The 11,466-nt window shown below is 42.9% G+C and overlaps 1 protein-coding gene across 1 annotated transcript; it reads left to right on the forward strand.

The window, feature by feature from the left end:
* The first annotated feature begins 1,209 nt into the window (after positions 1-1,209).
* F3 (coagulation factor III, tissue factor) lies at positions 1,210-9,351 on the forward strand. The gene is made up of 6 exons (XM_069023339.1): positions 1,210-1,288; positions 2,269-2,383; positions 4,401-4,585; positions 4,987-5,168; positions 5,278-5,437; positions 6,697-9,351. The coding sequence occupies exons 1-6, from the start codon at positions 1,219-1,221 to the stop codon at positions 6,843-6,845; spliced, it is 861 nt and encodes a 286-aa protein (XP_068879440.1). The 5' UTR covers positions 1,210-1,218; the 3' UTR covers positions 6,846-9,351.
* Positions 9,352-11,466: the final 2,115 nt, after the last annotated feature.

The raw sequence follows: 11,466 nt of genomic DNA on the forward strand, positions 1-11,466 counted from the left end.
CTCTGGTTGACGTGGATATTGTAGTTTGTTCCATATGCATTTATTTTGCGTTACGAGAGAAAACTGATTGCTTGCAGACAAGTATGTGTCAATCATGAAAATTAAAGGTAATTAAATATGGAACTTCCCCATTAGTCTTCTTCTCTTACCTATATGTTCCACGTAAATTGTACCAAATCAGCATCAAAATAAAAAGAAGAGTCAGCCTAAGACTGTAAATGTGTGGGTCCCCTTGAATTACGACACAGGTTCTACTGCATGGTCTGTTTCCCACCTTCCTGTGGCAGTCCTGAACTCCTGCGAACACAGCTCCCTCTAGAGCTTAAATATTACACAGAACCACAACATGCAACCCCTGGGTAAAGGTTTAAGGGGACACCGTGACAGCCACACACAGCCCAGGAGCCTGGCGCAGAGGTTGAGATGCGGAAAACCTTCTGTCAGAAACAGATTCCCCGTTCCTCTGAAAATGGCATACCTTTCCAATGTGACCTTATAGGAAAAGGGTTAACAGTCCCTGGTTTATAGGAGAGATGAGGTACTAAGCCCTGAACACCTGAAACTTACTTTCTGTCTAGTGGGACCGGTGAACCTTGACAGGGTTCACGTACGCACGGAGTGAGGGAACAGAGGATGTGATCTGGCTGAGCAGCTGTGTCCAGTGTCCTGTGTGGTGAGGCAAGGACTGGCATATTTAGCCCTTCAGAATGTACAAGATCAAAGTTGATGAATCCAACACCACCTGCATGACCGGCTGCTTCACAGAGCAGCCACATCCGAGCTGCGGTGCTCCTCGACAGCCAGCTAAAGGTTTGCAGTGGATGAAGCTGGTTATCCAGCGGTGTCTAGTTTCACCAGGATTTCAAGAGGAGAAGGGAGGGGTGGAACAAGTGCCTGGTGACACCAAACAGGCAGGGGGACACGGACCGCAGGCACGTCCAGGTGTGCCCTCACGTCCAGGTGGGCCTCTGCCGGGTGACGCGGTGCCGCGCCCGGAGCCCGCGGGACACGCCGGGCCCTCGGCGCCCGTCCCCCCACTTTCCTCGAAGATCCCTCGCTGTGCTTGCTCAATCGGCGGTGCCCGACCCCTTCCGCCGCGGTCCGTGCCCTCCCCGCGCTGGGCGGCCCCGCGGGCGAGGCCTCAGTCCCGCCTCTCGCTGCCCCGCTCCTTATAGCCCGGCGGCGGCCGCCTGCCGCAGCTGCCTCACGCCGCCCAGGATGCTGCGCGCTCTCGCCCCGCGACAGGCGCTGCTGCTCAGCGCGCTGCTGTGGCGCCTGGCCGCCGCCGGTGAGTGACGGCCCGCGGGACGGGCGGGATGGCAGGGATCGGCGCCGGGGATCGGCCCCTCGGAGCCCCCGGACAGGGTGTCCTTGAGGGAGCCTGAGGAGAGCTGCCCCGCGCTGGCGGGAAGGGGACAGCGACACTCGCCCTCGGGCCGTGGCGGGTCCCGGCTCCGAGCCGACCCTGCTCCTGCAGCGCTCCGCCGCCCGGGCCGCCAGGGGCTGGGTGCTGCTGTGGGTTCCCCACTGACTGCGGCCGTGCTGGGCAGCGGGGGCGGCTGCGGGGGTCTGCAGTTGCAGTGAAGCCGCAAGATTTCCTCCCCTTGTTCCCAGCTCCGAGCTTGTCGAAGAGGTAGAGAAGGCAAGCGGGTGAGGGTTTTCCAGAGGTTACAAGGGTGCGAGGGGTTTTCCCATCCGGCTTCGTCCCAGGCATTTCCCCGAAGCAGCTGTCGCTGGCTTCCCGTCTGCTTGAGGGAGACACGAGCTCATCCCGGGGTGGCCCCGGTCAGGTGTAGTAGGTGTGTAGGGTAACCGCTGATTTTTAAAAAGACTTTATCTTTCTAAAATATGTAAATGGGAATGTAGGAGCTAACACTTTCTGCAGCAGATACAGCTAGGGATGATTTTGAACTAAACCGCATTTGTTCAGTGCTTGCACACTCTCATGTGTATCTTCAAGCTTTTTTGTATCTTCTGCAGACGTCTTGAATCAAAAAGTATTAAACAGAACTCCAAATTAACTCATCAATTTCGGAGTTACAAGACAGGAAACAATTTTCTTCTTATTTTTCACTTCTGGCAGAAGAGATTCCTTTACTAAGACAAGCAGTCCTTTAGTAAGGCCAGGACTGAGCCTTTTCCCCAGAAAAAAACGTTTCCAAGTTGCAATAAATGTCAACTGCTTCATTTAACTAAACACTGACTGCAGGGAAACAGGATTTATATATAACATGACTGATGGCACCCTTTTCTTTTCTGTATTTAAAGGCTATGAAGAACTGCCAACAGCAGTCAATATAACTTGGTCTTCAATCAACTTTAAAACTATACTACAGTGGCAACCAAAACCATCAGGCTATTTCTATACTGTAGAAATACACGGGTAAGTAGATAAAACCAAGATACGTTCATTAATGGCAATTGAAGAAAATTAAAAGAGAGCATGTTGGAATATTTCTGAGGAAAAGTGCCCAAATGTTAGGATTTAGGAAAATTGCCAACCCAGCTGTTAATACTTCTTAGTGTCCAACTATAAAAATATCTGGTTTAGACTTCTGTTTTTGCCCACTTCAGGAATGGAGAGTTGAACTTTAGATCTGTATTTCAGTTTCTGGGGTTTGGTGCTGCTGGAGAGACCCAGCCAGAATACCTTGAAAGAGTTGATGCTCAATCTGACATACCACGTATTAGACAGAACTGCACCTTTTTATGTCTTTCAAGGTGTCTGGACTTGTGTCTTCAGTCTTGGGAGGTGTCTAATAAATGAGTCTGCATTTTATTCTGGTCGGTGAATCACAGTAATTAATAATTCTGTCTTGTTGGGGTTTGTTCGTCTACCTCTGTTAAGACTTCCTCTGTCATCATGTTTTATGTAACCTGTAAGATATTGTGGACATAAAACGTAGCCAACTTCTGTAAAGTGTCTAATGCCTCTTTCAGAACTGCACTAAACCTTCTAAGAAGTTCAGTAATAAATCTGTGCTGGTTTTAGCTCCCATTTTAATATAGGGCATTATTAAACATGCCCTAAAGGGAAAATGCATCATCAAACGTCCTACATATTAATGGAAAAGTGGTACTGTAGTCTCTACTGTCTCTAAACGTGGCATAAAAATGAGTGTTCTCTCATGACTAACAGATGAAATACCAGTGTAATGGCTTAATGTGCTCTTTCATTCTTTAAGAAAGGATTAGATTAATGGACTTAAAAGCACACACTTAGCAGAACAAATTTTATTAAATTTTTGAATTTGGAGTTTCTTTCCAGACATTTTGCTTGCAAAAAATTGAAATCTGTTTGCCCAAGATTCAGTATAGAATCAGGTGTAGTTCTGCAGCAGAGGCACCTCTTTTGACTGAAGTTGCTGTTCCAGAGGAATTGTGCTTAAATGTTTGCTTTCTTGTGTAGGTACATTTACAGAGCACATTTGTTCCATCGCAAAGATCAGACCTCTGTCCCTTTTCAGTGCATCTCTTGTCCCCAACTATCTGTGACATAAGAAATCTGGTGAAGTGAGAAAGGAGTTCAGGTGACTCTGAAAAATGAAACTTGATCTACTTTGAGGAAAACCTATTTGTTAATATTCAAACAGTCAGCACTCGCTCTTCCGGCTGAGATCACCCAATTTTTCTTCTCCTTAATTCACCAGCAAAAAGAAGGAAAAGAATTGAAGGAGTAATAGCTAATCTTTTTTCATTCCTTCTTGTGAGGGAGTAAAATGAGAAATTAACACTTTTTTCATAGTCTCATTGCTATTTCACAAGTAAATGGACCTGCTTTCTATCATTTAAAAATCAAGAGAAGTGCATGAGTCGGGTCAATATTTTTAAAATTGTGATTCTGCATTGAAATTTGCTATTACTGTCTGGTGCTTAGTGGCATTTGCATAGATGCCAAACCAAATGACATATATATGGAGACTTTGTTGTCACATTAAACAATCAGTGTCAATAGAGCTTCCCATAACAACTGATGTTTCTTAAGGCAATAGTTTTCAAATGCATCAAGCATAGCACCTTCAAAGTGATTTATGCATCTTATATTTTTTAAAATACATTCTGCAACTGCGGAAAAATGCAAAATCAGAATCAGTTAAGGTTTCTATTCAGTTCATGTAAAAGACTGAATTTTGGATTCATATATGTGTCCTATAGCATATATCTGTTGTTAATACAGATCATACTTGATTTACTTGATTCTGCTTTGAATTGTGAAATACAGCTGTATAGGACAGTGGCTTTTGAGGTTTTCTCTTCTCCATTTCAGCCTAATACTTGTAAGACTGTTCTACTGCATGAGGGAAATCTATACTCTTGGAGGAGAAAAATGTTTTTCAGCATATCTAAACATATAAGTATCTGGTTTGAAAGTGCTGACACTTCTTTCTTGCTCTTTTCAGACGGACATCTGACGTAAAGAGAAAATGCATACTGACGTCAGAAACAGAGTGTGATGTTACTGATGTGCTCAGGAACGTAAACGAGACCTATACAGCACACATATTGTCTGTAATGCCCATGGAGATGGATAACTTTGAAGAGCCACCTTTTGCAGTCTCTGAAAAATTTACACCTTATAGTCAGAGTAAGTAGGATTGCCAATTAAATCTTACTATAAATTTATTTTCAATATTACTTATGTTGATTTAGACAAGGTTTAGATTGAGCTTAAAGAGTTTTTATGTAGATTTTTACAGTAGCCGTGCTGATACTGGAGAGAAGATATTCAGGCATAAAGCTTTCCCTGTTGTAGGGGAGGGTGTAAGGTTTTAGTTACCATTTGTTTCTCTCTGCAGTGAGTAGACCATTTTGTTAACATTATGTTCTAGGTGAAGATACTTGTCTACAATCTAGGACTTCACTGTATTACTGTGGCTTTGTAAACTTATAATAGTTTTGATGAGGGAAGGTAATGGAGGGAGGAAGGAAAAAGAGTCATGTATAAAAGACGATATTGGTTTTTTAATTCTAAAAATCTTTGTTTAGCTGTTATTGGAAAACCAGAGATAAAGGATTATTCACAAAAAGGTTCCAAACTGACTGTTGTGTTCAAAGATCCACTTACACCATATATATTTCCTAATGGAAGCTTTCAAAGTATTCAGGATATTTTCCAGCATGACCTGGAATACAAACTCTATTACTGGAAAGATCAAAGTTCTGGAAAGGTAAGGTGTAACTAGTTTTTATTCTGTAATAATTGTTATATTCTGTACAGTTACACAATTTCTGTGCTACCTCAAGAGCTGACACTTGAAATACGTTTTTCCTTTGCAGAAAGATGTAACAACAAAAAGCCGTACATTTGAAGTAAGCGTTGACAGCAGAAAGAACTATTGCTTCTATGTGCAGGGAATCATTCCCTCCCGCAGAGAAAACCGGAACGGCCAGGAGAGCACGGTGCTCTGTACCAGTGTAGGAAGGAGCACCCTGGACGGTGAGTATTGGGTGACGTTTGGCACCAGTCTTTAATGCTCTCGTGAAAACCCCACATCTTCTCATTGTGATGCCTGCTATGAAATCAACTATTTGCTATGTAAGTTATAACACACAGTTGGAACATGGAGACGCATGGGAGGAACTCGCTCCAAGTAAGAGTCCACCATCCATAGTTAGTTGGAGCTGGGTTTTGGGTTTTGCCCAACTGTTTTGGTTAAATTGTCTGAGTTGATGACTGGTGTCTGAGGTTTCAGATCTCATCACTAGCCTTCAGCTTCATTTTGCTTTCCCATTGTTTTTCTCAGATCCTTCCAATAGCAGGTGCTATAGTAAGTGCTTGAAGGATTAGCTCTAAAACATGGAAGTGCTGGAAACCTGCATATCCATTTACTTGTAGTATGAACTGACCTTTAGTTATGCCAAAAGCAGATGATGAGAGTAAGACTTTCTTTCCTGTTACAAAGTCAGAGGTTGGCAGATTGACTTCTTTACTGGTAAATAAGTTAGCAAGTATAGGTCAATCAGCCAGCCATTTCAGATTAGCCATTTGGATGACACTTTCTTCAATATGAAGTCATCAATATTATTTAAATAATATCACACTGCTGTACTGTATCTTTCTTCTCCACGGGTAAGAATATTTGCACTCTAGAAAAGCTCTTCTAAAATGGCAAATGAACTCAAATTAGCTTTCTGTAGTGGTTTGGTCCAAAATGCTCATTACTGTTTACCTTCTGTGAGATAAGAATTAGGAGAAAAGCAAAGCAGGCACCAAACTTGAAAGAATAAAACGAAGTTTATTAATAGACCTAAAATAAGGAAAAAGACCCATGACACTTTCTTATCCAGAAAATTTGCACAAAAGTGATAAATTACAATTTTATTACAATTTAAATAGAAAAATCTTCTCTTGGTGTTTTCTAGCTTATAACCTAGAATAGATTCTCACTTGGACAGAAATAATGTAGAGGCAGGGGAATGGTTTGACTTATTCTTATGGTGTTATCATGGTACTTTAGCACACTAACTAAAGCAGATAAAACCTAGAATGAACCAAGTGAAATAAAGCTTTACCTCAGTTCGATAAATTCATGTTAAAATGTATTCAGTTCACAATGAAGTGGTGATTCCACTTCTGTGAGACTATAAAACACTGAAGGCATTTTTTCATTCAGAGGAATGACTGCTAAGAGTTTGTGGCACTGTGGCATTGTGGGTTCTTATAGCTGAATCTTGGATTTTTTTTTTCCCCTACAGAATATGGAACAGAAGTCTTTATCATCATAGCAGTGATAGCAGTTGCTGTTATCACTCTTGCCATTGTCCTATCAGTGGTTCTGTGTAAACGCAAGAAAGCAAAGAAAGCAAGAGCTGTGAGAGAAAAGGAGCTGCTTAATGGTGTCTAAGGAAAAAGTATTGCAGACACTAATGGCAGTACCAAAGTAAAAAAACCCCAGCAACAAAAAAAAACCTAAATTGGGTAATTGGGTGGAGCCTTTTAGGCTCCCTGAAACAGGAATTCTGAAGCCCAAACTTTACGTGGATTACAAACTCCACTAGACAGTCCAGAAGAAAAATCCACGTATCAGGAAGCTCTGTGTCATTAGTGGCCAGAGGCTGGAAGAGCATTCTGGTGACCTGTTACAATCACAGAATCATAGAATATGCTGAATTGGAAGGGACCCAACTCGACTCAATCAAGATCATCAAGATCATCCTGGCCCTGCACAGCACCATCCCCAACAGTCACACCATGTGCCTGAGAGCGTTGTCCAAACTCTTCTTGACCTCTGCCAGGCTGGTGCTGTGACCACTTCCCTGGGGAGCCTGTTCCAGTGCCCAACCACCCTCTGGGTGAAAACCTTTTCCCTGATACCCAACCGAAACCTCCCCTGACTCAGTGTCATACTGGTTTTTTGAGTCCTGTCACTGGTCACGAGAGTGAAGAGATTGGTACCTGACCCTCTGCTTCCTTTGGTAGTTGAAGACCACTATGTCTCCCCTCAGTCTCCTCTTCTCCAGGCTGAACAGACCAAGTGACTTCAGCCACTCCTCATGCAGCCTCCACTCAAGGCCCTTCACCATCCTTGTTGCCCTCCTTTGGACCCTCTCTAATAGCTCAATGTCTTTCTTATATTGTGGCACACAAAACTGCCCCCAGCACTCGAGGTGAGGCTGTCCCAGTGCAGAGCAGAGTGGGACAATCCCCTCCTTTGCCAGGCTGGCGATGCTGTGCCTGCTGTCCCCCAGGACAGGAATGTCCCTTGTGGCTGCCAGGGCATGCCTGACTCATGTTAAATGTGCCATTGACCAGGACCCCCAGGTCCCTTTATGTGGCACTGCTCTCCAGCCTCTCGTTCCCCAGTCCGCCCGTACGCCCAGGGATGTCCCATCCCAGGTGCCGAATCCAACACTCCCTTGCAGAACTTCACACAGTTGGTGATTACCCGTCTCTAAACTGTCAAGGTCTCTTTGCAGAGGGATTGCTCCTGGACTGTTCCCAAGCCCCTTCTATTGTCCTGTCTGAAACAGGATTCTGAACTAGAGGTATGTTTGACTTGATCAGTATGGCCTTATTGAGCCAGAAGATTTACGGTACTTGTGAGGGGAAAAAACACTACTTTTGAAAAATAGGTGTCCTTGACCTAACTAAAAGGAACATTTTTCTGTTTCTATGAAACAAACCCTGTATTTATGTGTCTTTTAACAATATTAACTGGTGAAATAATCTGTTAGGTCAGATGTGACAAAATTGCTACTATTACTTCTGCATTTCCTGGATAAAATTAACTTAGTCTGTTTATCTTTGGATGTAGATAAAGGTAAACAAACTGAAACTACTACACTGGCAACTTGTAAGAAGCACTATTGAAGCAGGTATTTGCTATTTATCTGGAATGTATATCCAATTACACTACATCTAAAGTTATACAGACAGGGGAACCTGATAGTTCCAAGTACGTGTTAGAACAAATGCTTGGCAGGATTTGAGTCAGTAGTAACTCACTTCAGCAAGCACTAAATAGGTAGCAGTATTTACTGCATTTTGAGCATCATTTTTAATTAGACAGTTGATGAATGTTTTCTGTGGTATGGATTCAAATCATCTTGGTGATGGGATTTGGAGATACCTGTTGCTTTGACTTTTAGTATTTATTGTATAAATGAGAATCTAATTTTTATACTGGTGATACCTGTATTTATGATGGTAATTTATACTTTTCTAGTGAAATAAAGGTGACTGGAAACATAAGTCTTTCTTTTCCTTTTCAAAACAATGTACAGTATTCATCCCAGAACTAACTTAAATACACATTTAGGAAACTTATTTTGTGATAGCAGTGTGGGCAAGCTGCCACAATCTAACAAGTGTGTCAAGTAGGCTAGCAGGGCACCTGTAAGGATAAAACTAGGAGAAGCCACAGTTCACAAACTGGAGGTTTTGAAGAGTCCTGAGTCCCATTTCCTCTGGCCACTTACACGAGCAGTTAGTCAGGGTTTGCATTCACAGCTTCTCCTTCCATTCCCACAGTGCTGCCTGTACTTGTGCTTGTGGCACCAAGGCATTATAGGGCCTGCCCCAGAGATGAGACTACTAATGATAGTGATCAGCATACACAAAACACACACACAATTAAGAGAATAGAAAAAAAAACATCTTGTACTTGGAACTAATTGGCTATGGATCTCACCATTTCATACATGCCTTAAAAGAAGATACCTGTTGTATTCATGAGAAGAAATACCTTACAAAGTTAATGTCCCAATCTAACCATCTGTACACAATTGTATTTTGTATTTTTCATCCCTGCTGTGCTATGGATACCATCTGTGGATGGTTTAAGACTCCCATGAATGTGTGAGTGTGGTTTATGGGGGGGGTTTTTTGTTCTTTAATTCCTCTTTTTACAGAGGGAAGAAAAATACCAGAATTCCCCCCCCAGAACCCTGTTTACTTCATACTGAGCAATAAATGCTTAAAGTGTTTTCTGCTGATGCATAAGCTTTGTATGGAGAAGGAATCTTACAATAGCAATCAAAAGTATGAGAGCTCGTGGGAGTAGATTTAAAAACATTCCAGAGTTGTCATCATTACTTCCCTTCCCCGTGGCGCTCTGCTTCCTCAGCTTCGTTCAGTGTTGGGCTCAGAAAAGGGAAGAGCTAATGGGAAAAGGAAAGCCTGTAGTTACAGCAAAGCATTTATTGAACTAGACCATGCAGTTGCTTGTCATAAACCACAGAATAATGCTATAAATCATACTTCATTACTTAAAGAGATTCTTGGTTTGTTCTGAATATGGAGGGAGGGAAGGAGGGAGAAGAGACACCCACAGAAATGCAAACAAGTGCCTTAAATGGCAAAAGAGTGACCCCTGACTACACGAGTTCTGGAAGCCTGAAGCACTTGTTTCCTAGCTGCAGTGTGTTATCATCCAACAATGCTGAGTAACCAGAGTCACGGGGCTCACAGATCCTGTTTCGAAGAGGTTTTTTTCTGTTTGTGGAGACAGACTGTGCTAGTTTGAAAACAAACCAGTGAGAGGCACCATGTCAGAATAACAATTTAATGGAAATTTAAAAAAAGGAAAAGAAAGTAAAAGAAAACACTGACAGAGTCAAGATACAACCTGAGTCCCTGTTGGGCAGGGTGGTGGTAGCAGTCCTCTGAAGTAGTGATCCTGTAGTAGAAGGGGTCTGCTCTTCCTCAGAAAGTCCAGTGGTGGCTGTGTAACTCCTGTCCTCTGGAAATCCAGTGGAAAGCATGTCTCTAGTGTTTAGAGTCCCAGATTATATCCACGATGGGATGCTTGGTTCCTCCCTCTGGATGGAGCATCTCACAATAGGGTAATGAGTCATGAGGCCAAGTGTTGATTAGACTCATTAACAGAAGATAGTCTGGAGGGAGTTATCTCTGAGTCATGCGGCAGGACAATGATGGGCCATTAACAGCAAGATAGTCTGGGGGGAGGAGGCAAAGAAACACTGCCCCACCTGATTTCCTCAGCTCATGAGGATGGTAATAGAATACACCTCAACCCAGGACACAGACACACAGGGAATGGATGTGAGAAAGGGAAGGCTTTTCCTGTGCACATAAATTCCCTGGCTCCTTCCTCTAAGCAAGTTTCTGCAAGCAAGCATGTTCCTACTAATGCTCCCTATTCCCCTGTTCCACTTTGCTCCCTGACATCTGAAAAAGGTATCCAACTATTTCAAGTGGATAAATACACTCACATAGTTCCCTCACACAGTATTTATGTCCTCTCCTTGTACAAGTGAATGTGTAACAGTGCACGCTGTAATAAGCCTGCTTTAAAACCACATTCTTCTTCACATATGTGAATAAAGGCTGATACTGTTCTGCTACTTTTCTGTCAGCCCTAACAGCAATACAGATAATAAAATTACTGCCATTACTTATAATGAACAACTGTAGAGGACTTCATAAGTGTATGTATGATGGATATGGCAGCAAATAGCTTAGCTATTTCTAGCAGACTCAGCTTTGCAGTGTGAGAAGGCTGCTGCTGAGAGGTATGTGATGATAAGAACGTGATTATAAGCTTAACTTGGATCACTAGTTATGTGGCAACTCAGGACAAAGAGTTTCTGCATGAAGTGAGAATAAACAGCTGTGATAGATTACCCTCTTGGTTCAGTTTTGTAAAGCTGATTATCTTGCAGGTTAGTAGCCATTGCCACACAGTTTCAGAACCTTGTAATACACATTATCAGACCCAAGAGTCAATTGAATAATCTTCTAATTACACAGAATTTATCCACATACAACTAACCATGCTTTCTATAGTTTGTTTGTCTGGGTGTTCATGTTTGAGAATGACAAGAAAAGAACAACCTGCTGGACAGGACAGAAGCAGGAACTGGCCAGTTGAAAATCTTTCCACAACCCTTAGGTGTGGTGTTACTCACCATGGCATATGCTCCCTCATGGCCTACACCCAGTAAGTCCCTTACAAACTGCCACAGAGAGCTGCCCTTCCCTTATTTGATGGTGAGTGTCCTCCA

The sequence above is a fragment of the Aphelocoma coerulescens genome, chromosome 8 (assembly GCF_041296385.1).
Source record: "Aphelocoma coerulescens isolate FSJ_1873_10779 chromosome 8, UR_Acoe_1.0, whole genome shotgun sequence".
NCBI lineage: Eukaryota > Metazoa > Chordata > Aves > Passeriformes > Corvidae > Aphelocoma > Aphelocoma coerulescens.